At 37.5% G+C, this 26896-nt stretch overlaps 1 protein-coding gene across 1 annotated transcript in view; it reads right to left on the bottom strand.

Annotated features, from left to right (window-relative positions):
- Positions 1-206: 206 nt before the first annotated feature.
- The window catches only part of LOC106134390 (cyclin G), a 49501-nt gene continuing 22811 nt past the window's right edge, over positions 207-26896 (bottom strand). The window contains exons 2-11 of the mRNA XM_013334427.2: positions 17092-17207; positions 16019-16208; positions 11633-11748; positions 10769-10896; positions 9620-9798; positions 8226-8328; positions 7829-7935; positions 7344-7469; positions 1062-1153; positions 207-468 (exon numbers count right to left, since the gene is read on the bottom strand). Of these exons, the coding sequence (XP_013189881.2) occupies positions 387-468; positions 1062-1153; positions 7344-7469; positions 7829-7935; positions 8226-8328; positions 9620-9798; positions 10769-10896; positions 11633-11748; positions 16019-16174 (1089 nt within the window). The 5' untranslated portion in view covers positions 16175-16208; positions 17092-17207 and the 3' untranslated portion in view covers positions 207-386. The remainder of the gene's footprint in view (positions 469-1061; positions 1154-7343; positions 7470-7828; positions 7936-8225; positions 8329-9619; positions 9799-10768; positions 10897-11632; positions 11749-16018; positions 16209-17091; positions 17208-26896) is intronic.

Here is a 26896-nt window from a genome sequence, read left to right on the forward strand (position 1 = left end):
GAAATAAAGACGCTGTTTCACTGATCACGTCGTTTTGACGATTCAAAATTGGGATCACATACACACATACATAACCATCTACTGCGAAATTGTAGCTGCCCTAATTTTCCAAGAATAAATAAAAGCAAAATAAGTTGTATACTTGATATACAGTAACAACATAAAGAACAATGAAAAAAAAAATGCGGCTGTTACTGGCCAGTGTCATTTGAAGTTGATAAAAAAAAAAGAACACAAGTTCGAATTCGTACAGATTAAATATTTTTTTTTTTTGTTTTTTTTTTGTTATCCTACTGGGTATGGTAAATTCATTATACCGCCAAGATGTGCAGGCAAGAGAAGTTTCGTCGTACAGCCATAACCGTAGGATGACTTTAGGTTCAGCTTTAGTTGTCGCAGTAGACTGGCAACACGGGACTGCGCGGCCAATCGGATGTCTCTTCGCTTTCACGGCATTCGCTGCCTGATCTGCAATGAGTATTATTATGAGTATTTTACATAGAACTTGAAAAATAAATAAAGTCTCCTTGTAAGGTAACAAAATGTGTAGCCTAGCATCATGGTTAGATGCATCATAGTCGGTCTTATGATGCGTTCAAAATGGCAGGAAGGCAGCGTTGGAGGGGTTTAATTCCAAGCTACGAGTTCCGCATCCGGGAGAGTGAAGACTCGAGGGTTTACCCCGCAAGGAATATAGACGTGGTTATATGGATGGCCATATAACCACGTCTATATCCCTTGCGGGGTAGACAGAGCCAGCAGCAGCACTGACTAGCCACGTTTGCCTGTTAGACTCAATGATAGACTTACGATTCAAATAGTGACAGTTTGGTAGCCCATCACCATCAAGAATCTCATATTTATAAGCCTATCCCTTAGTCACATTTTACGTGTCCTTTTTTGTACATTCAACTGGTCTTATTCTTATCGGTGAACCGCACGTCACACACATTCCCCTGATCCATATAAAGAAAAGGGTGTCAACTTATACGCCAAAGTAGCCCCCCCCCACTTTGGCGTATAAGTTGACACGCTTTAACAATGAAACCAAGTCGTCGCACCTGTTCCGTGGCGGGGTCTGGTCGTGGGCGAGGTGCTGCTGCTCCTCGATGGTGGGCAGCAGCGACGTCAGCCGGTCGGTGGGGCGCAGCACCTGGTGTTCAAAAAGAAAAATATTTAATTTTTTTTTTATTTATACGGAGCGGATCAAAATTGAACTAGCCCTCCCAAGATGTAAGTTCGAGACGATTAAGTTAAGTATGCTGCCCACCCGGTTCCAGGATTTTACCTTTCACTACCCAAAGGTTGGTTGGAAGAGATTGCTTAGCGATAAGTCCGCCTTTGCTCAACATATTCATAATGTATGTTTCTACTACGTTTGTATTTTTTTATGGGCAATAAAGATAATTTGTATTGTATTGTATTGTAAGTTCTCTTATTTTCTAACATTATTCAAACAAAAAATATGAATTTATACGGAGCGGATCAAAGGATCAAAATTGAACTAGCCCCGGTGTAAGGTAAGTTCGAGACGATTGAGTTCCCTTATTTTCTTACATTATTCAAACAAAAAATATAAAATATTAATTTATACGGAGCGAATCAAAATTGAACTAGCCCCGGTGTAATTGAACTAGCCCCGATGTGAGGTAAGTTCGAGACGATTAAGTTACCTTATTTTCTAACATTATTCAAACAAAAAATATAAATTTATACGGAGCTAATCAAAATTGAACTAACCCCGATGTAAGTGTCTGTCTGTGTATATACATACATATAGTCACGTATATCCCTTACGGAGTGGACAGAGCCAACAATCTTGAAAAGACCGATAGGCCACTTTCAGCTGGCAATACAGCCTTATATGGAATGGGTGTAATTAAGATTTCAATTGTGACAGGTTTATAAGCATATTTATCCATTAGTCGCCTGTTACGACATCCATTGGAAATATATAAGAGTAGTTCTATTCTAAAGTATTAAAACCCAAAATCCATAATAATATCTGCCAAATAAATGTAGATAAAATCTGTTTTAAAAACCAAAAAAAAACCAAAAAATAAAATGTCTCCCGATATCTGGCGCACATAATAATAGCGGACAGTTCAGTTCGCGGGTTCGAATAACGCGCTCCGATTGGCTCAAACGCTCAAATATTTTCGCGCCAAACAAAAATCACACTTAGGCTCAGGCAAATCGGTGTAACTTATAAAAGTAATGCAGTTGTAGCGGGAGCGATGATTCTCGCTCGACCGCCACCAAAGGGAAGATCTTCCTGTAGGTTAGTGTGACGCCTGGGGAACCACACGACAGACGATGTTGAGTCGGAGTTTGTATTTATGCTTCAATCCGTCAAATCTTTGTTTGCGCGATTCAGATTCTTCGCTGCTATTGGCCGAGCGCGTCATTTCCTTACATTTTTCACATACATACCTAAAATCACGCCTCTTTCCCGGAGGGGTAGGCAGAGACTACATCTTTCCACTTGCCACGATCTCTGCACACTTCCTTCGCTACATCCACATTCATAACTCACCTCATGCAAGCTCGGCGGTTTCAGGTACTCATGACCTGACGCTTTACCAGGACGTCCTTAATTTGATCAATATTAATTTTTTAAAAGACAATAAACCTTAACCTTAGTTCTTTTAAAACACTAATCAAAAGACTGTATTCTGATGCATCTAACATTTGAGTGTACTTATATTTATGTAAGTTTATATATATTTTATTTATGTATGTTTATCATTAATTAGTTTGTAATTAATTGATTATTGTAACGCATCCTCAATGCTTTTAATCTGCGCTGCCTCTTTGACTTTGATTTTCCTTTTTATTTTGGTTGACTGGAAGAAATCCCGATTGGGATAAGTCCGCCATTGTACATATTCTTGTTGAATATTTAAATTTTGGCGCCTTCCATTATGGTGACTATGTGTCAATGTCATTTGTATCTTTTCTTCCCTCCTAAAATAAACGCTATACTGTGTGGCTGCATAAGTGTGCTCTTATTTTAAATCATTTAATAATATTACATTTAAAGTGGTTTCATATAATTAAACTAACAGGTTATAAGCCCAGTTAAGCCCTTACAATAAAATATTGTGCAAAGTTGCAAAAGTAGTGTCAGTAAAAATAATCCAACCTAACCTACCTACAAAGTGAAAACGTGGCCGGTTTTTATTTTCTTAAATAAAATGTCTGGAAATAGCCCGCTTGCACTAATCGAGAAATTGACTGGTCGGGACAATTATGCCACATGGCAATTCGCAGTAAAAACGTACCTACAACATGAGGAACTATGGGATTGTGTTGAGAAATCAACCTGCGGTGATCCAAAGAGAGACTTAAAAGCGAAAACGAAAATTATTTTACTTGTCGATCCAGTAAATTATGTGCATATCCAGGAAGCCACAACTGCAAAGGAAGTATGGGATAACCTGACACGTGCTTTCGACGATTCGGGGCTTACACGCAGAGTAGGTCTGCTGCGTGATCTCTGCACCACCACACTTTCAGGCAGCCATAATATAGAAGAGTATGTGACCAAAATTATGTCTACGGCACATAAATTAAGAAATATCGGCTTCAAGGTAGATGATGAATGGCTTGGGACACTGCTGCTCTCCGGTCTACCAGAGACTTATAAGCCGATGATTCTAGCTATTGAGAGCTCAGGAATGAAGATTAGTGCAGACTCCATTAAGTCAAAGTTACTTCAAGAAGTGAAAACTGATAACAATAACTCTGCTTTTGTCACAAGGAATAATGTTCAAAATTACCAGAATGTGAAAAAGAAGTTTACTAAAGGTCCAAGATGCTATCAGTGCAATAAATATGGACACAAGAGTCCGCAATGCAAATCTAATCCGAAATCAAAGAATACATCAAATTCAAGTAGTTCATATGCTGCTGCATTCCTCGCTGCTTCTGATAATGATAGTTCTGCATGGTACATAGACTCCGGAGCTACAATGCACATGACAGGAGATCACCGTTTACTTAAAAATATTAAATCACCATCAATTCAGAACATAAAAGTGGCTAACAACAAGACTTTAGCTGTGAAAAGTACTGGTGAAATTAGTATTGAAACTTTAGATGGTCAAGGTCAGTCTAATAGGATTCTGTTTCAAAATGTCCTGCATGTACCAGAATTGGCAGTGAACTTAATCTCTGTATATCAGATTACTGAAAATGGTGGCAAAGTAAGCTTTAATTCTGATGGATGTATTATTATGAATAAACACAACAATGTTGTAGCAACAGCAAGAAAAATTAATAACATGTACCGACTTAACATAACAACAAGTTATGCATGCATGTCTGATGTCAAACAAGATGATAACTTTTTATGGCATCAAAGAATGGCCCACTTAAATTTCCAAAGCCTAAAGAAAATGACTGAGTGCACTGAAGGAATTAAATTATCAAACAAAAACAGTAATTTAACATGCATTACTTGCCAAGAAGGTAAGCAGTCAAGACTACCATTTAAAAGTCAAGTGTCACATTCTACACAACATTTAGAACTGGTGCACACCGATCTCTGTGGCCCGATGGAAACTGCATCACTAGGTGGAGCTAAATATTTTTTAACATTTCTGGATGACCACTCAAAGAAAGTTTTTGTTTATACTCTGCATAGTAAGAGTGAAGTGTATGAAAAGTTTAAAGAATTCCAATTAGAAGTTGAGAAACAGTCTGAATGTAAGATTAAGGTTCTGCGTTCTGATAATGGGCTGGAATATGTTAACAAACCTTTTTCTGACTATTTGAAAGCAAATGGAATTATCCATCAAACCACGACTCCATACACACCTGAGCAGAATGGTGCTGCGGAAAGGCTTAACAGAACATTAATAGAAAAAGCCAAGTGTATGCTTTTAAATGCCAAATTACCTAAACTCTATTGGGCTGAGGCCATAAAAACAGCTGCTTACCTGTCAAATCGCTCTCCAATAAAGTCATTAGCCTTCCGAACACCTGAGGAAGTATGGAATGGTCAGAAACCAAATGTGTCTAATTTAAAAGTTTTTGGATGTGAAGCCATGGTCCACTTACCAAAAGAAAAACGAAAAAAGTGGGACCCTAAAGCACAGAAAATGATTTTTATAGGTTATTGTGAAAACACGAAGGGATATAGGTTCACAAACTTAAACTGTAAAAAGATTGTAAAAAGTCGTGATGCTGTGTTTCTTGAATCCTCGGTGAAAAGAGATTATGCTGCACTGGAACTATCTGAAAAAGAGAAAGAGAATGAATTAAATGACAGTATTGAAGAAAATAGTGATTCTGATAATTCATATAACACTGTAAAAAGTAAATCAGATTCTGACAGTGATTACTTACCTGAGAAAACAACTGTTGATAAAACTCCTAAGGAGAAAATGTGTTTAAGACCTAGAAATAAAGATAAAACAACTGAAAGAACATACCTCTGCTGTGATGAATACCTACTGCCAGATGAAATACCTGTTACCTATGAAGAAGCAATTAACTCCACAGATGCTGAAAACTGGAAAATATCTATAAAAGAAGAACTAGAGGCACATGAAAAGAATGGAACATGGACATTGGTTAACAAACCACCACACGCCAAAGTCATCGGCTGCAAGTGGGTGTTCAGAGTAAAGAATGAGCCAACGGGTCCACGCTTCAAATCCAGATTATGTGCAAAAGGGTTTGCTCAAGTAAAAGGTAAAGATTTTAAGGAAACATTCTCTCCAACGGTAAGGTATGACTCAATACGTTTATTATTGTCTTTAGCTGCTAAAAATAATTATGAAATGCTTCAACTTGACATAAAAACAGCATTTCTATATGGGGAACTAGAAGAAGAATTATATATGAAACCCCCTGAAGGCCTAAGTTGTGCACCTAATATGGTGTGCAGATTAGTAAAATCCCTGTATGGCCTTAAACAGGCACCACGGTGCTGGAACAGGAAATTCAATTCAGTGCTAAATAAATTTGGTTTTAGTAACAGCTCAGCAGATCAATGTGTGTATATAGCTAATATTAAAGGTCAAAAATGCTATTTCTGTATGTATGTTGACGACGGACTCCTGTTTTCAAAATCAGGAGATGTTATTGAAGCTGTTGTAAAAGATCTAAAAATGATTTTTGATGTGAAAGTATGTAAACCAAAGAATTTTGTTGGTATGGAAATAGAAAGATCGAAGGACTTTGTGTTTATACATCAAACAAAATATATTACACAACTTCTTAAAAGATTTAACATGGAAAATGCTAACTCCAACAGTGTTCCAGTTGACCCGCACTCAAAGCTTGAGCAAAGCGACCAGGAACCAGACAGGAATACACCATACAGAGAGGCCGTGGGATCCTTGATGTATGCTGCTATAATATGTAGACCAGATATAATGTTTGCTGTGAGCCTGGTAAGTCGATTCTTTAATTGCTATACTGACGCCCATTGGAATGCTGTGAAGAAGATTTTTAAATACCTTAGCAACAGTAGAGACCTAGGCATATGCTATAGTTCATCTGAATCTCCCAAATTGATTGCATACAGTGATGCTGATTATGCTAATGACTTAACAACAAGACGTTCAACCACTGGATATGTATTCATTAAAAATGGAGCCGCTGTGACATGGTCCAGCCAGCGGCAGCATACAGTTGCACTGTCAACAACTGAGGCGGAGTTCATGGCAGCCTGTGCTGCCACCAAAGAGGCAATGTGGGTCAAACAGCTTCTGTGTGATCTTGGTGAATATGATCAACAATCAGTTTGTATTAATATAGATAACCAAAGTGCCATTAGTGTGATCAAAAATGTAAATTTTCATAAAAGGTGTAAACACATAGAAACAAAATATCATTTCATAAAGGATAAATTTAATGAAAATATTATTGATTTGCATTATGTACCTAGCAATAATCAGTATGCTGATTTGTTAACTAAAGCTCTCACCAAAGAAAAATTTCAAAATTTAAGATGTAAACTTGGAATGTTAAAATTGAGTGATATTGGTGTTGATTCAATGTAAACTTTAGTTTTTAATTTGTAATTTGTATTTTTTGCTCGTGTGGAAGGCTTAAATTTGGCAGGACTGTTGAATATTTAAATTTTGGCGCCTTCCATTATGGTGACTATGTGTCAATGTCATTTGTATCTTTTCTTCCCTCCTAAAATAAACGCTATACTGTGTGGCTGCATAAGTGTGCTCTTATTTTAAATCATTTAATAATATTACATTTAAAGTGGTTTCATATAATTAAACTAACAATTCTTTTATATTCAATGACTGTTCTGATTTTGTTATATGTATTTTTATGTGCAATAAAGAGTTTACAAACAAACAAACAATAAATACCTTGAGAGTCCTCTCGGACAGCCTCCACACGAGTCTCTGGCGTTGCGGCGCCGCGCTTCTACGCTCGTAACTTTCCCACACTGACAGCACTGTGGCGCGGGTGGACACCAGCGATGACTCGGACATCTATAATTAAAAAAAATATATATTATACATATACTAGATGTCCAGGCAAACGTTGTTTTGCCTTAAAAATTATTTTTAAGTAATTTCTAGTTTACAAAAAAAAATGTTAATGTTCGACAAACCTTATTACTTAGGGGTATGAAAAATATGTAGATGTTGGCCGATTCTCAGACCTACTCAATATGCTCACAAAATTACATGTCAAGCCGTTTCGGAGGAGTACGGGAAAGAACATTGTGACACGAAAATTTAATATACCTATAAGATTAATATATATAATCACGTCTTCAGCCGCTACGGTGTAGACAGAGCCAGTAGTCAAAAGTCAATTATGACAAATTAATGAAGACAAGACTCACATTGCAATGCGCCTGTAACTGAGCCACGAAATCGTAGAGGTAGTACACTCGCTCGGGATCCCCGCCCTCCGATGTTATAGCTCGGGACCACTCCTGGATTTGCTGGTCTGAAAATACAAACACAACTTAGGAAACCAGTTTTCAGTAAAAAAAATCAGTAAAAAAAAAGAATAGGACCACTCTGTATGGTAGCCATGAATGTTGTAAATGGCGACTAAGGGATAGGCTCATAAACTTAGGATTCGACTTACAGGCGATGGGCCAGCAACCTGTCACTATTTGAATCTCAATTCTATCATTAAGCCTAACAGCTGACCGTGACCATTCAGTAGTTTCAATACTGTTGGCACTGTCCGCCCCGCAAGGCATACAGCCGTGTGTGTGTGTGTGCACTGACCCAGCCTGTGGCACAGGATGACGAGCGCCAGCTCGCAGACGCGCGCGTTGGCGCAGCTGGCGGCGCACGCGCAGATCTCCAGCTGGTTGGCCAGCTCGCTCTCCTGGAACAACATTATAAAAAATATTAAATTTATAAAAGCACCACATAATATAAGGCTATTTGAGTGTAATAAAAATATACATTTCTTTTATATCATCAGTCTTAATATAATTTTTTGGAGCGATTTGTAATAACGCGAGATAAAAATATTGCATTATTTTAACAAAATCTGTCTCAAAAAATTAGGTTTTTTATACAGCTGTCACGTGACTAAAAACGACCGTGATTGGGCTATTTCTGGCATTTTTAATATTAACTGGCAGCCATAGACAACCAATGTCGGCAAGTGTCGGTGTATGCCAGTCTTCCTGCCAGTCCTCTCAAAATGCAGTTCTTACTGGTGACCATAAATCCAGCAATGACATGCGTTAAATGAATTCACCCGGGCCTCGGCAAACATCACGGAAGCGCTACACCAAAGTTTGAAGCCCATCAGGTGTCTAAAGATGTTATTATACGCTACTCTTAAACCGTCATTTTGCATGTAGTTTGTCCACAGCTGACAAGTATAAAAGGACTGACAGAAAGATCTGAAGAGAGTGATTTTTACGTCATAGATGTAAGAACGGAGATGACATGAAAGAATAACTTAAGGATACAACTACTTCTTTCTAATTAATCTCATATTAGCCGCAACAGATGGTAGCTAACTTCACTGCGTCACAACAAGTTCACAGCCCTCACCTGTGCCTGCAGAGTGATCCCCAGCTGTCTCGCGGCTACATTCACGATCTTGGTGAACAGCGTGAGCCAATGCAAAGCGGTCACCGCTCTGACGTCAGCCGCAGCAGATCGTAGCTAACTTCACAGCGTCACAACAAGTTCACAGCCCTCACCTGTGCCTGCAGAGTGATCCCCAGCTGTCTCGCGGCTACATTCACGATCTTGGTGAACAGCGTGAGCCAATGCAAAGCGGTCACCGCTCTGACGTTAGCCGCAGCAGATCGCAGCTAACTTCACAGCGTCACAACAAGTTCACAGCCCTCACCTGTGCCTGCAGAGTGATCCCCAGCTGTCTCGCGGCCACATTCACGATCTTGGTGAACAGCGTGAGCCAATGCAAAGCGGTCACCGCTCTGACGTTAGCCGCAGCAGATAGTAGCTAACTTCACTGCGTCACAACAAGTTCACAGCCCTCACCTGTGCCTGCAGAGTGATCCCCAGCTGTCTCGCGGCCACATTCACGATCTTGGTGAACAGCGTGAGCCAATGCAAAGCGGTCACCGCTCTGACCTTAGCCGCAGCAGATAGTAGCTAACTTCACTGCGTCACAACAAGTACACAGCCCTCACCTGTGCCTGCAGAGTGATCCCCAGCTGTCTCGCGGCTACATTCACGATCTTGGTGAACAGCGTGAGCCAATGCAAAGCGGTCACCGCCCTCATGTTAGCGGCGAGCGACAGTTTGTCGGAGATAACGCGAGACATACGGACGACGTCGCCGGCGGTGCATGCCGATTGGCTGATTGACACTGGAACAAGAGAATATTTATTTATAATTAATTATACTAGAGGCCGCCCGCGACTATGTCCGCGTGGAATCAATCCTGCGGGAACTCCGGGATAAAAAGACATGATTATATGTATGTATGTATCGATATATCCTAAAGCTGAACATGGTCCATCAGTCTTTTCAAGACTGATGGCCCTATCCACCCCACAAGGCATATAGACATAATTATATGTATGTATGTATCGATATATCTTAAAGCTGAACATGGTCCATCAGTCTTTTCAAGACTGATGGCCCTATCCACCCCACAAGGCATATAGACATGATTACATGTATGTATGTATCGATATATCTTAAAGCTGAACGTGGTCCATCAGTCTTTTCAAGACTGATGGCCCTATCCACCCCACAAGGCATATAGACATGATTACATGTATGTATGTATCGATATATCTTAAAGCTGAACGTGGTCCATCAGTCTTTTCAAGACTGTTGGCCCTTACTACCCGCAAGGCATATAGACATAATTATATGTATGTATGTATCGATATATCTTAAAGCTGAACATGGTCCATCAGTCTTTTCAAGACTGTTGGCCAATCTACCCCGCAAGGCATATAGACATAATTATATGTATCGATATATCTTAAAGCAGAACGTGGTCCATCAGTCTTTTGACAAGACTATTGGCCAATCTACCCCGCAAGGCATACAGACATGATAATACGTATGTATGTATGTATGTATGAATCGATATAAACGTGATATAAACTCACCCAGCTCCTCCACGCTGACGGTGACCGTATGTATGTATCGATATAGACGTGATATAAACTCACCCAGCTCCTCCACGCTGACGGTGACCATACGTATGTATGTATGTATGTATCGATATAAACGTGATATAAACTCACCCAGCTCCTCCACGCTGACGGTGACCATACGTATGTATGTATGTATGTATCGATATAAACGTGATATAAACTCACCCAGCTCCTCCACGGACACGTTGCGCGCGGTGCCCGTGTCCACGGCGCGTTGTTCGATGGCTATGTTCATGCACGACACCGTGATGCAGGGCACGTGACACGGCCGCACCTTCATTTTGGTTAGAAATCTGTAATAAAATATAAACATATTTAGCGAAGAGAAATTAAGACAAAACTGTTTACTGCACGTAGAGGAAAATAATAAATAAAAATAAATATATACGGGACAAATTACACAGATTGAGTTAGCCTCGAAGTAAGTTTGAAACTTGTGTTACGAGATGCTAACTCAACGATACTATATTTTGTAATAAATACTTATAGACAAATATCCAAGACCCAGACCAGTGTTCCAAAGTTCGTGTGACCAAAGTTCGTTTCTCATCATGCCCTGACCGGGATTCGAACCCGGGTTCTCCGGAGTCACAGACAAGCGCTATTACCGCTGCGCCACAGAGGCCGTCAATAAACTGCCGTGTGGTTCCCGGCACTTATAGACAAAAAAAATAGGACTGCTCCCGTCTCTTTCCCATGGATGTCGTGAAACGCGATTAAGGGCTTATAAACTTGGAATTTTTCTTTAAGGCGAGCCAGGGCCAGCAACCTGTCACTATTTGAATCTCAATTCTATCATTAAGCCAAATAGCTGAGCGTAAGTTGCTAGCCCATCGCCTAAAGAATCTAAATTTTATAAACATATCCTTTAGTCGCCTTTTACGACATCCACGGGAAAGAGACGGGAGCTGTCCTATTCTTTTTTTACAAAGTTCCGGGAACCACACAGCACTGCCGTGTATATACACTTGGCGTGTCCACTTATACTCCTAGGAAAACGACTACTGATTGGGTGACTGACTGACTGACCTGTCAAACAGATTGATGGCGTTGATGAGCACGTCGCAGGGCAGGTCGTACCACACTTTGAGACAGCGCAGCACGTGGGCGGCGCCGTCGCGGGCACGGGTCGTCACTTCACCATTCTGAAACGAGATTAATTGCATCTCATTTAATTTTGAAATAATTGTATTTTTAGATCTATATTTGTATATAGTGCCGTGTGGTTCCCGGCACCATTACAAAAAAGAATAGGACCACTCCATCTCTTTCCCACGGATGTCGTAAAAGGCGACTAAGGGATAGGCTTACAAACTTGGGATTCTATTTTTAGGCGATGGGCTAGCAACCTGTCACTATTTGGATCTCGATTCCATCATTAAGCCGAGCAGCTGAATGTGGCCATTCAATCTTTTCGGGACTATTGGCTCTGTCTACTCCGTAAGGGATATAGACGTGACTATATGTATGTATGTATGTAGGAAATGCTAATAAACTTGGGATTCTTCTTGATGCCGATGTGCGCTAGCATCCTGTCACTATTTGAATCTAAATTCTATCGTTGAACCAAACAGTTCAACATGGCCTTTCAGGCTCTCTATCTATCCCGTGAGGGCTTAAAACGTAATCATATGTATGTATGTTAAAGCTAAACCCATCAGTTGCGAGTACCTCTACAAAAATTTACAAGATAACACGAATAATAAAAAATTGTATTTGGCGAATAAAAAATCTGTGACAAAAGCTAGTATTTAAAAACAACAAAATAATGAACACAAACATGTTTCGCTTAAAATCCCCATCGCCAATCGACCTTCGCAATATGCAAATATGGACAGAGGTATATAGGATACATCCATATAAGGACATTATAATACCTACAATTTCATTTTTAACCTTGCTCCAATATAATAGAGTCGATTATTATTAAATTATTTTCTTGTGTGGTTCCCGGTACCAGTACAAAAAAGAATAGGACCACTCCATCTCTTTCCCACGGATGTCGTAAAAGGCGATTAAGGGATACGCTTACAATATTGGGATTCTTTTTTAGGTGATAGGCTAGCAAGCTGTCACCATTTGAATCTCAATTCTATCATTAAGCCAAATAGCTGAACGTGGCCATGCAGTGTTTTCAAGACTGTTGGCTCTGTCGACCCCGTAAGGGATATAGACGTGACCATATGTATGTATTCCGGGGCACCCCCGGAAGATCAGCGCTGGCCGTGTAGCATATTGTTTACAGCCAGCATTATGCTGAGGGGGTACCCTTTCGGGAGCACCATACTACATGTTTATTTTTGTACATATTTTTGTTTCCTTTTTTGTCTTTTTGTTATGGTGTTCTTTGAATAAATTCTTTTTACTTTACTTTACTTTTACTTTTACTTTATATATTTTCTTTATACTACTTTTGTTAAAGTTGTGACACGAAGATTTGTAAGATTATTTTTGTAGTTTGACATTAAAACAAAGAAATTTACCGGACTTAATTTTATTCGTGCAATACAACATTACAGTTAAGGCAAGAAGACAGAGTGTAAAAGAAAGTGCTGCCACATACGGCAAAGTATGGAACTACAAATGGTTGCGTTTCATTTCTAACAAGATTCACTACGCATGCATTTTCATCTTCTTCCTAGCCTTAGTCCCGGTTGCATCCTCACCACCCTGGAGAGGAGTCTGGGGCCTTTGACCATGGATCCTGGATTGGGTGAGTCAGGTTCTTACACGAAGCGACTCCCGTCTGACCTTCGAACCTTTGCAGGGGAACCTGACCCGTATTGGATCGATCATGGTTACACATCCAGTTGCCTAAATGTGTAGGTTTCCTCACGATGCTTTCCCTCACCGTTAGAGCATCGGTTAGTATTCAAACTAATGTATATACATAACTTTGAAAATAGTCATTGGTAGGGTAGGGCGGGGCTTAAAGGTCCGCGGGTATAAAGGTCCACCATAAGTATCTAAAAATCTAGTGGTATATCGTTCGTTCTAACTACGTACGCGGAATGAAGGGGGCGCGGGAGGCGTAACGAGGCATCGCCGGCGGTCAAGCAACGTCGCTAGCCGGAGATATACGACTATGTCTAAAAATTTTAACGTAAGTAAATTTTTTCATCATTATTCTTTTTAGTTTCGAGCAGTGGTTTTTCGTTTATAACACCTAAACATAGTTTATTAGTATACGTGATTTATTTGTTTTTCACAATTTATTATTAGTTTTAGGCTACGTGTAACGGTAATTTCGTTATAATCTCTTAAAAATATTTACATGTGGTTGGGGTAAAAAGGTCCAATGCGGTCCTTTAGCCACTCATTAATATGTTGGTTAATAAAGAGTTTTTTGTTTCAGTATGCGCAACTATAAAAGAAAATCCGATCGTGGTGGTGGGTAAAGCCTTTAAAAGATTATGTAAGATTAGTTATAAGATTTTAAAGTCAGGCTATGTCAACATTCATAATGAATAGTGCTGTCTTGTTTAATTGTGTTTTTCCATAGAGACTGATTAGTGATTAAACTATTATAAGATCAACCAAGTTAGAAATTATTAGTAAGACTGTTACTGTTGTAATATGATTAGAAAAAAATAGGCTTTGGTTTGTTAATAAAAATTTCTTTTAGAATAGAGACTATTTAAATAATATGAAACTTGAAATTATAAAAAAGATTTTTTTTTGTTAAAAAATTACAATACTTTTGACTTTTTGTTTTTGGAATAAAAATAAACGACTGAATTTTATTGAACCAAATATTGTTTTAGTTCCATAAAATAATTTTTAAATAAAAATGAAATACTGGACCTTTTTGCCTCCTGCCTGTCCCTTTTTACCCCTACTATGGGGCAAAAAGAGACAGACGACAATGTCTAGAAAAGTTGTAAAAACACATATTTCTATTACAATAATTCAACTAAAAATTGAGTTAAACATAGTCAGATAACTTTTTGTTTGATTACTGTTATATATTTTGATATAGTTGGGTCGGTTTTCACAGTATAATTCGAAATAGTCAAATTGGACCTTTAAGCCCCGCCCTACCCTACGTGGCCGCGGTGGGATTTGAACTGGTGTATCTTTATGCGCATTTTGTCTGGTGGTAAACAAGAAACATACAATCGTAAACATATAACAGTCTTGAAAAGACCATGTTCAACTGGATTACTGAAGGAATTAAGATTAAATTAACAAAACCCCGACAAAAAATTTCCTTATAACACGATCTCTTTTTTGTGCCGGGGGTTAAGCCCAGCAAACTCTCGATTAAATCAACAATATTCTCTATCAGTACGCTTTCACTTGAGTATATTCGCCGACATTCAAACTTCGTTCACCACAATTTATAACGGCTCAACCGATTTTGATCAAATAGAACACTCGCACCTATAATCGGGAGTGCCTGTAGAGGTTGCTAGCCCATCGTCTTAAAGAATTCCAAGCTTATTTAACCATCCATAGATTGAATAATCAAACGAGTATTTGCTGGATTTAACGCCAATATGTACCATCTAAATAGAAATCTATGTTTGCGCTGAATAGAAAGTTGTGCATCACAGAACAGGCCACAATATGGAACAAAACCGCCATTCAATAGAGGTAAAGACAGCGTGCATATTCCGTAATTAATTCTTACTACATTCTCGCTTCAGTCTTGTATCTTTCATTGTTGTTTTTACATCAGTATCAATTTTTTTTACTTTGGCATCAGTCTTATTTCTTTAATTTTCATCAGTAGTTTAAAGTATCATTTATCTTTTATTTATAGTCTTACCATACATACATACATACATGTAGTCACACCTTTATCCCTTGCGGGGTAGACAGAGTCGAAAGTCTTGAAAACACTGAAAGGCCACGTTTAGCTGTATGACTAAATTATGGAATAGAGATTCAAATAGTGACAGGTTGCTAGCCCATACCATAACAATGTATCGTCATTATCAATCCTACATCAGTCTTATCAATCCTACATCAATATTACACCATTCATCATGCATCAGTGTTGCTGATATCTGACATCAAATTTTCATCAATACAACATATAATATAACTAGCATCAATCTCATTCAAGGCTTCGCGATTTCGCAGGCAGGCAGTCTCATCAATCTTTTATCTTTGTAGCATAAATCTTACATCAGTCTTACCAATCTTGCATCAAAACTTCATCAGTCTCATCTCATCAATCTAGCATCAATCACCCAATTTTAATTTTTGATGTACCCTACTCTACTCATTTTAAGTGGAATGTAATCTATTTATGAGAAATAAAGTTCTTTAAACCTAATTAATCTCACCTCAAGACTCTCGGGAAGGCAATCACCCAATTTTATTTTTTGATGTACCCTACCCATCTCATTTTAAATGGAATATAATCTCTTTATGAGAATAAAGTTCTTTAAACCCAATTAATCTCACCTCAAGACTCTCGGGCAGGCAAAGTCTCGGCTGGAACTTATGCTCCAGCTGCAGGTACTCATTGAGCGTAGAGTAGAGCTGCGCGTCGTCGTCGCGCGACGTGGACGCCGCCGCGATGTCGTCAGCATCCGGGTGCCTCGCGCCCGTTCTCAACATGATCGGGCTATGCGAGCGGTGAGTGAATCGGCACCTTTGGAATTGGTGGAAAAAAATAGAAATTAAAATTTTATAAAAAAAATAACGTAAATTCTCCTTTAAATCTGGCAAGGGCCAATCTTCAATCTCAAAATCTTGAGCCAAAAAGTTCAGCGTATCTGGTTTCAAGTCTCAAAAAACTTCATTGGATCAATTGATACATTTCAGTCTTTGTTAAGAATTCTCCTCATATACATATTGTATTTATTTATTCATATTTTATGTTTTGTGCCCAAAAATCCTGTTTCTAAAAAAGCTAATATTGATATTATTGTTTTCAAGATTTTAATTCATTTTCAATCGAAATAATGCTTTTGAATTCAGCATTATTTAAGTCTTTTAAAATTATTGACATCATTAAAATAAAATCTCGGTAATAATCTGAATGCTAATAGATATGGCACAAAATTACTGTAATTAACGGAATTGTAATCTATTGAGCTTAACTTAGGCCTGTATAGATTGATGTTTTATGTTAATTTCAAACGACTCGCTGTGACACACATTTCTTGGGTCATTAGTCAACATTTAGCTATAAAGAAGATAAATGTCTTTTGTAGTCTATTTAAAAAAAAAAACTTTGTTTATAACTCAAGGAACTGTACTGGATTGCTTAACTAAATGCTTTGTGCGATCATTCTGTAAATTCTGTAAGTCAATACTATATGTTATCTTTTTTTCAAGCCATGTTCTTATTTGTTCATAACCCGGTTACTACCAATTTTCGGATTCAATTTAGTCTCATTATTTTGGCAAGAGCTTTGAATATAGAACATATTTAACCTACAGTCACTACAGTTCAATTATAAATGCCCCACTGCTAGACAAATATCTTACAAGGATTTTTATGATATTGTGATATACGAATTTAAACTTACCTAAGCGTGTGTGCAGGAGCAAGCAGCGGCTATATGTCGTTGTGTATGCTCGCACCGATCCCCTTACGGCTCGTCGACCCGACGGTTTGAGCGACCGGGCGCGGAGGCCCTAGTACCTGACAAGAGGACGCTTGGTCAACACACAGCAGCCGAAGCCGCCGAGCTATGACAGTTAAGAGGTGGCGAGCGGGAATAACGTCGTCTAAATAGACGATGTTCAGGATATTGGAGAAGTTTTGAGCAATTGTAATGGATTATAAGGAAGTAGGACACTTCGTTATTTTATTAATATTCCGAATAAAATACTCTTCGGATATCTCAAAGAACAAGAACTGATGTTCTTAATTTTTTAAGAAAGTGATTGAGTATCGAGGATTTGATGAAAGTCTTTCAATATTTCTAGGATTGGGATTTTTGGGAATAGCTCGTTAAGCTACCGAGTACAATGCTTTGTTGAAAAGCAATTGCCCAGCCGCTTTTGCGTCTCTCAGCAAGAGTCAGATACACGTACAGCAGTGGTTGAGCACAGCTGTAGGCCAAGTACGTTGCGCTCGTGATACAAGTCACAACGACACTAAAGTCTAAGAAATACTTTGATATTTACCACGGTCAATCCCTTGACCCTTAGTATACACTGGGTGGAGCACCCTTAATACTATTTTTAATTGAACCACTGAAGGTCCCTCACAACAAGTGAGACGGGTCGCTTGACAGGGATTTAAAACAATATGTTAAGCAGTTGTATACAAATACCTGTAAATTATCATTATGAAATAGCATTTTATGAAACACCACATTAAAACAATTTACTTGATAGGCATTCTCTACTTAAAACACCAAATTGATTTAGCCAGTGTCATCTTGTTTACTTACATAAAATTATACCATTACAACTTGTTACGATTATGAATTTGAATGTCAAAAGGATATTACTTTAATAAATTTACGATAAAATACAAACAACAATATCAAAAGCACTCAAATATAGTAAAAAGCAAAAAAGATTACAAATACTGATAGGACAAAGATCAAATCACCAAGTTGAGTACGATATTTATTATTTTCTATATATCTAAGGGGCACATCACTAGTGTTAAGATACTTTTCCTAACCCCGAGCATTGGAGTCATAATAATTTTGCAGACACAATTTTTTAAAATCATTTTTTATTTCGAAATTAAGTTTAGATATCCTATATCCTTGTACATGTCGTACATCATGATTGAATCCCCTTAATTATATCACATTGTGTATCACGCTGGTTTTAATCAAACTTAAGTTTTTACAAGTAATTGTTTATTGTGTTCACACTTTTATCAAGTGCTGCTGTCAATACAGATTATCATAGTCGATGAAGAAAGACGTAGATTCAATGCTGTATATGAAAGAATGATCAGGAATTATAGTTAATGGTCTGAAAATCGAGGATTGCAATTAAACTAGTTATAAACAGAGTCCTTGGGTTGCGGACACCGGGCCTTGCAGCAAAATCAACTAATAATACAAAAAAAAAATAAGAAAAAGAATACTACACTGTTCATGTGAAGAACATGTAAAGACGCATATCACTTATCACTATACACAAACACAGACCAAAGTTCCTAGCCGTGTTATTATCAGATTGCGATAAACCCAAAACCCACTTTTTATATAGTCTACGCATCAAGACAATTTTCTTTTGATTGAAATAACGTAAAAGTAAAACGTTCACATCAATCAGTATTTTTAGGGTGACTGACTGGCAACGTGCAGCTTAAACTACTAGGCGTAGGAAGCTGAAATTTTGCATGTTGATTCTCTAGGGAATGTCGGTAAGCGCTGTTTGAAATATTGGTAAGAGATTTTTCTGAGGAAGGCTTATATCTACAAATACTACCCGTGTGAAGCCGGGGCGGTGCGCTAGTATATAATATATTCCACTTCAAGTGCGACGCTAATGTTGCAGTGATTAAAAATGTGAAAACATGTTAGATCATTCATGAATATTAAATTTCGACCAAATCCAGTCCAAAGTACGCATAAATCTATAAAGGAAGAGCCCAGAATGTCATACTAACGTAATCAGTTAAGATAAAGAGAAACGTCAATATATCACGCACTTGTGCAAATAAATATCAATTACGCGTTTGATCTTTACGATTATATTTATTTTCTATAGATATGGTGGTAAATAGGAAAAAAACATTTAATAATTTTTTTTTTTATATAAGCTTAGGAATGTGGTCGCAACAACCTTTGTCTATTTTTAAGTTGCTATAAATTATTTTTATGTCTTAAAACGTAAAACATAGTCCAGACAGCATTGGCGAACTGAAATACAGGCTATATAAAGACTAACTGTCGCAAGTCTCATATGTAATTATCTCATAATAAATTTTTTTTAAACTAATTTTGGATTTATAACTTAAAAAACCGTTCCAACTTTTATCCCATTTTATGCAAGAAATCTACTGCAATCGAGGATTATCTATAATGATAAAGGTATGATAATATTAGGTAAATATTGTTTCTCTAAAAATATCACTAAATTACAACAAAACAACTATTACGTTACCAGTATGACATCCACTATCGTACGATGAAAACAACATGCACATCTTTTAAATTTAGAATTTATCACAAACATCGCGAATTTTTTGCAAACACTAAACTTTCTTGCGGTGAATACTAACCGATGTTCTTACAGTGAGGTGAGGTAAAACATCGTGAGGAAACCTGCACATTATGGCAATTGGATGTGTAACCATGGATCCAATACGGATTGGGTTTACCTGCAAAGGTTGTGGACATCAGGTCAGAGAGTCGCTTCGTGTAAAAACCTGACTCACCCAAGCCGTCAAGGTCTTCAAGTTTATAAGTTTATTCTTTAGTCGCCTTTTACGATATCGATAGAAAAGACATGGTTCGATTTTAAAGTGACCACACGGCACCACATGATACAATCAAAACGTGTTAAATTTAAAAGTACAATTGTCTCCACTCTTTATGCATTGTAGAATCAGTTAACATAATTATTATGATTTTGTGACATTGTTTAAAAAATGGTTCATTGCCCTTTAATCACGAGGAGACCTTTGTTTTTAGTTACATCCAATGACGTCTTTATCTCTTACGGAGGAGATAGAGCCAAAGTCTTGAAAATACTGAAAGGCCACGTTCAGCTGGTTGGCTTATTGTTTGAATTAAATTTCAAATATAGACCGACAGCCCGAAAAGATCGCGAAAAAAAATAATCCCAAGTTTATTATTTGTTTTTTTTTTTTAATGAGTAAATAAGTGATTATTGTCGTGATTATCACACCATATTATATAGCCAGCCAGTACGTCGTTCGATAATCGGATTGTGGTCGCTGATATAAAATGTCGTCTGGGTCACTTTATCTATTTGACAGGGCAGTCCTTGCACGAGTAGTTGTTTTGTTTACATGCATATGTATAATCACTTCTTTATTCCTTACTGGATAGACAGAGCCAATAGAAGAATGTTCAGCTGTAAGGTTAAATTGAGATTCTAATATAGAATAGTGACAGGTTGCTAGCCCATCGCCTATACAGCCCAGAGAAGAACCCCGGATTTATTAAGTCACCTTTTACGACATCCATGGGATATGGAGTGGTCGTAAACCCACACGGTATAATTAATGTATGTAGTACTCAACTCAACCTAACTAGAGAGTGAATGCTACAATTTAGTGCCGTGTGGTTCCCGGCACCAATACAAAAAAGAATAGGACCACTCCATCTCTTTCCCACGGATGTCGGCGTGTAAAAGGCGACTAAGGGATAGGCTTACAAACTTGGGATTCTTTTTTAGGCGATGGGCTAGCAAACTGTCACTTATTGAATCTCAATTCTATCATTAAGCCAAATAGCTGAACGTGGCCATTCAGTCTTTTCAAGACTGTTGGCTCTGTCTACCCCGCAAGGGATATAGACGTGAACATATGTATGTATGTATAAATAACCTCTCTTATATGTGTTAAGAGCATACTCTTTCTTTAGGCTTTGGGGGTTGCGATAATCTTTTCTACTCACAACTTTAATAACATAAAATACTAATGCGCAAACGCACGTAAATTACGCATATACATATTACATATCTTTTATAATGGAATTTAGAGAATAATCCACGATGCGTGCGATCTTGCTAGTGAAAGTTAAATTCAGCTAGCGACCCGCCTCGGCTTCACACGGGTAGCATTTATAAACATAAACCTTCCTCGGAAAACCCTCTTTTCAACATTTCAAACCAGGAACAAAATCCGTCTACAACTTTCAGAGATTAGCGCATACACATACAGACAAAAAAAGTAATTCAGAGGTGAGATGGTGTAAATTATAATAAATCGGTTGATCTTTCAAATTTAGAGGACTATGTACGAGTACCTACACTTATTTATTTAGGAACTGAACTAAAGGTCAACCACGATAAGATTTTTAGTTCAAAAATACATTTAAAAATTAATTTACAGCTACTGTAATAAAAGGCAAAATAAAATAACAGGCATCATAACAAATTACATTAATAACCTTTGGTCTTACTATTTCGGTATTATACATAATTATGTACTTTATTTTAGAAAATTATTTTTCTACAGTAACCAAAGTAGGTATAAAGATTGTTTCCTTTGTGTCAATGACACTGTATTATCTACCACCTCCGAAGGTAAGCTCTGAAGAATAACAATAAATAAGGTTCATAAGAAAAAAAAAGAAAAATCTGACACAAACAATAACTACGTAGGGCGCATGAGTTCGTTGCCCTGATAGTTTACAAAACGTGAGCCACAAACGTACTGACTACAGATAAACAGATGCAATTAGGCGATCATTACATAACAAACCCGTAGGTATACGTAAAAGAAGACTATCTATACGCCCCGGGACTTCGCTTGTGGGAATTTTGGGATAAAAAGTACCCTATGTGTTTCAAGTTAATATTCCCAGTGGTAAAATTTATTAAAATCCATACAAAAAGAGATTTCACGTGAAAGTTTAACAAACACACATCTTATTCCGCATAATATAAGTAGGTACTACTTGGCTGTTGGTGGCCTTTGGCATGACAACATAGTCACGCAAAAGACTTACAATGTCTTAAGTGTTAAGACAAATGAACTATGTGAGCAATGCATTGCATGGAGGCGTAAGTAAACTTAAGTTCAATATTAAAATTTCGAATGTATTTTTACAACGGACTTGAGTAGGCATAAGGTTTTCCGTTGAACTAATACGAAAATAGGTATAAAATAATGCCGTAAAGTCAGTGGCACTTCTGTGAGATTCTTACTTTTGTACTTTTAATTAGTACTTGTGTTAATTTCATAATACTGTATGCACAGAATTAATATCTCTCGCTTTTAATAATGAAGATACCTACTGTATAGTTGGCATCAATTTTCAATTAGTTCCACGCGCCTAGTATAATTATTATTTAGGTAAATTGCGTAAACGCGTATTTACAATTGCTAGTTACGTGGGGGGCGTTATGAAACGTTTTCACACATAATTTGTAACAATTGCCAACTTTCTTTGTACAAACATTTTAATGCCGTTGACCTCTTACAGTTGGGGCAATCTTAACTTCATCTGTCGTCCATGTGCAAGACCCATTAAATAGAACAATAACTAGTAGTGCTTTACACCACAACCTTGCTGTATGTTTGAATACTGAAGCAAGGACATTATGTTAAACAAGACTTAAAAACTTCACTTCCTATACCTAATTACAAAGGTTGAGATTAATTTAATACAAACCCATTAAGTCGTTTGGAAATATTCGACAAATAATACAAGAATGTATACACATACATCAAAAATATCTGTACACTTTGCCAAAACTTAGAGATCCCAGTAATTATTATGAGTTGGGCCTTTTTATGGAAAATTAATTGTAAAGAGAGTAAAGAGAACGAGATATATAAATTTTACTTGGTAATTTGTCGCCATGATTTTCCATTAAATGATACTTTGACGAATTGTGCCATTTAATGAAACGGTGAAAAAATGCGACGGCATCTTTCAGAAAAATTTCAAAGAAATGGGATCATACAAAGTCTCTTTAAAGTCAATGCTGAATGAACCACTAAAGGTGGAAGCAGATGTAGAAGGGCTCAATGGCCTACCAGCTGAGGAATAAAAAGGATAAAATTATAACACTCAAATGACTAAACTTATAGTACATTTCTTTTGGGTAAATACTGAAATAAACGTAAACCAATCTTGTTAAAAAATATATTTTAAAATAAATTAACAGCCAAATAAAATATCAAGATTTCAGTACCTACCTAAAGATATAACTGTGAAACTACATTAATGTGTACAAAATAGTCTGCACGACACGTTCACGGCCAAAAAAATATTTCAAAATTCTTAACAACCACAGAGTATCATTATAACAGTGAAATCGTCAACCTTACGCCTAAGTAAATTACCATACGCGCCCGATTTCCGTTACAAAAGATGGCGGTTGAAGCGTTCTAATTTCGAATGTCTATTTCTGGCGATTATTGGCGGGAAAGTGGAGCGGCGGATAAGGCTATTCGGGACGCATTATTTATTTGATTCTGTTGCTGGGTACTGACATTCTGTCACAAAAAGTGAATCAGATTTCTGCACGCTACAGTTTTTATAAGGGTGATCGGATTAATGGAGCAATGTTAAAAATAGAGGAGATTGAAGATACTAAGTTCGCAACAGAAAAAACATGTTTAATGGCAGATGAAAGAGTCGTTGCTTGAAAACAATGAAGGAAAGGAGTCAATAATGAGTCTATTGTTCAGAGTGTTCATTGTTAGTACATTATATGTGCTTTTAGGTATTAATCGTAATTCTCAAACTTGTTTGTATGTATTCAAAGGTCTTTCATTTGTTAGACGACCTAAGTGAGAGAAGTTTTTGATCAGGAACTTTTTAGGGATAAATTTTAGGGAATCCGCTATGGAAATATTCAGCTAATAAAAAATATAGTAGGTATCGTTGAGTTAGTACCTATCTCGTAACACAAGTCTCGAACTTACTTCGAGGCTAACTCAATCTGTGTAATCTGTCCCGTATTATTATTTATTTATTTATTGCGCTTTATTTTTTCTTTCTTTTAGATATACTAACACAACCTCCAACGCCAGTATCAACCAACAACAAGTTAACTCTGGGCCAGTCAAAAATAACCTGTCACTCCGCCTTGACCGGAATAACGATGTTTTCTTTATCGTCGCCAAATATTTTTTATAAAAATGGAATATATCGTGCGAAGGTGGATACTTATATTTGTGCAATCTATACTAGACAAACATAAACAATTTTCGAATGAAATTGGGAATAAACAAAGATACTGTAAGGGAATTAATTGAAATTGACTACACGGGTAGGCTGAAACCTGGATTCTCATAAAAGGTTTCAATTCTGAAATACCTATGGGAGTGTCGCCCCAAATAAATGGCGTTTTTATCCTATTAGATAGTAGACAGAACCTAAAATTTACTGGTAGACAAACTCCTTCCACTACGTGTACATGTAATAAAGTTAATTAATAAAATCTAGACTAAAATGCCACGTTTAACTGACTGACTCAATGATAGAGGACAAACTCGACAAACAAAGCTACGTTCCGTTATTCTGAGAGAACCCACGTCGAGGTCAAAACAGACGCGGCGTCAGGCGAGAAGCCTTGTCATTGCCAGGTTAACTGAGGTCGCGTGACGTCAGCCCAGATTTTCTACATCTCGTGTTTACACCACATACGAAATTAGTATATGGCTAATTCACGTGTATTTCATATCAATATACAGAGTGCCGCGTAGAAAAAGAATAAAAGGCGAAAAAATGATATAAGACATAGGCCATAGAAAAATATATATGTACTAATTACCAGCCAGGTTACCCGTGAAATCACTTATCACTCCTGCTGCTTTACACCAGATGCGAAATGCAAAAATGGCTAATTCAAGTATTTCATAATAATATACAGAGAGGTACAAACACTTAAGTCTGCCTTTTGTAAAAAAAATTTTGTGCAAAAGTATTAAATAAAAAAAAATAACAGTTAGTGCGAGTTGAGCTAGTAAACGCTAACTTTTGGTGCCGATTAAATCACATAAAAATTCGCGGTTACTTAATTGACTCATTTGACCGAGTAAAACTCATACACCCCACAGAATACCAAATACAAAAGGAAACTAAAAAAGACTGTAAAAAGTTCTGGAGTCGATTATTAGATAAAAAAGTATTAAGTAAGAAAAACATTCCCGACAAATTTTTGAAAAATATTTTTTTAACGCGACCTTTTTGTTTTCTGAAATTTTAAAAAGTAAGATTGAACATAGTTGTTTTTGTTATGAATATTAATAAAAATCATTACAAATATATTTGTGCATTTTTAAAAACACTTGCTTTATATGCTGGTTTGGTTAAAAATTACGTAGCGTCAAGTCACATCGCCCACGCGTGTCGCAGCCTCCATACAAGGTCACACAGGAGACGTGCGCGCGCGCACATTTACACATGGGGGAATTAGGTCACGCACGTATTTGGCATAATCGAGGACCAGGAGTGATTGGAAATTATTGTTAACTAATTACAAATTATATTGTTTGCAAAAACTCAAAGTTATTGTAGCTTCATGCGGCAAATAAAATCAACTTCAAGAGCTTCTTAAGAGCGACGGAAATGACGACATTTATAAAAATAACACAGAAAACATTTGTGTCTTTGTCGGATCCTAAAATAAAAAGTTACGTGGCCAGCCTTTTTAAGAAAAAAAATCAGTATTAAAAAGTAAACTATGAGTCGGTAAGATAATGTAAATCTTTAATTATTACACGACAAAGTAACCTCGCCTCGTAAACGAGACAGTCAAAGCCATGGCCGCTTGCCCAGAATTTTTTTAACCCACACAAATCTAGAAATTTCGATATTACATCATTGAGAGTCAATTGAGAGAGACGGTGGAATCTCTGAATATTTCTACAAAAACCGGAAAAACAGTTCAAGATAAAATAAATAAACTAAAACAAGTAAAGTCTGTAAATTTGATTGTTTGTTTGTAAGGGTAAATCTAGAAAATATTGAATTAAAAAGTTACAGGCTATGTATTGTATGTACTAAAGGCGAAGTTGTGGTAGGCTGCTAGTCTATCATAAAAGAGACCTGCGTAATTACTTATACTAAGGCAGTATTATTTTAGGATTATTTTAATATGTAGGCTGGTATGGTGTCCGCACCCCATCACGTCTCGTTCCCGGCGGGAGCGGTATGCGGTCTGCTGAAAGCCGCTTTGCGACGATGAATGTAAGAGGAGGAATGAAGGATAAGATTGAGGAAGTATGCCAGATGATGGATGAAAGACGTTTGGATGTGTTGTGCGTGAATGAAACGAAGCGGAAAGGATGCGACGGGACGCAGCACGGCCCTTACACGGCGTATTGGTCTGGAATTTCCAGTACCAGCCGAGGCTGTCAAGGGGTCGGTCTAATTCTTTCTGCACGAATGGCTGAGTGCGTGAATGAGTATGAGTGTGTCAGCCCTCGTCTTCTATGGATTAGGCTGAAAGTTGGAATCACTCGGATCTTCGTTCTAGGTGTTTATGCACCTTGGGATGTGGGTTCGAGGGGTACAACATCAGCAAAAAGCGAAAACGAGGAGTTCTGGAATAGTGTAAGAGAAGTATTGAAAGTTACCAAGCCAAATGAGAAGATTATTATGTTAGGTGATTTTAATGGATGGGTGGGTGTAAAGCGTGACGGATATGAAAAGGTGCTTGGTGCGTTTGGTGACGAAAAGGTGAATGATAATGGAAGAAGTGTAT

This window comes from Amyelois transitella, chromosome 28, assembly GCF_032362555.1.
Source record: "Amyelois transitella isolate CPQ chromosome 28, ilAmyTran1.1, whole genome shotgun sequence".
Taxonomy (NCBI): Eukaryota; Metazoa; Arthropoda; class Insecta; order Lepidoptera; family Pyralidae; genus Amyelois; species Amyelois transitella.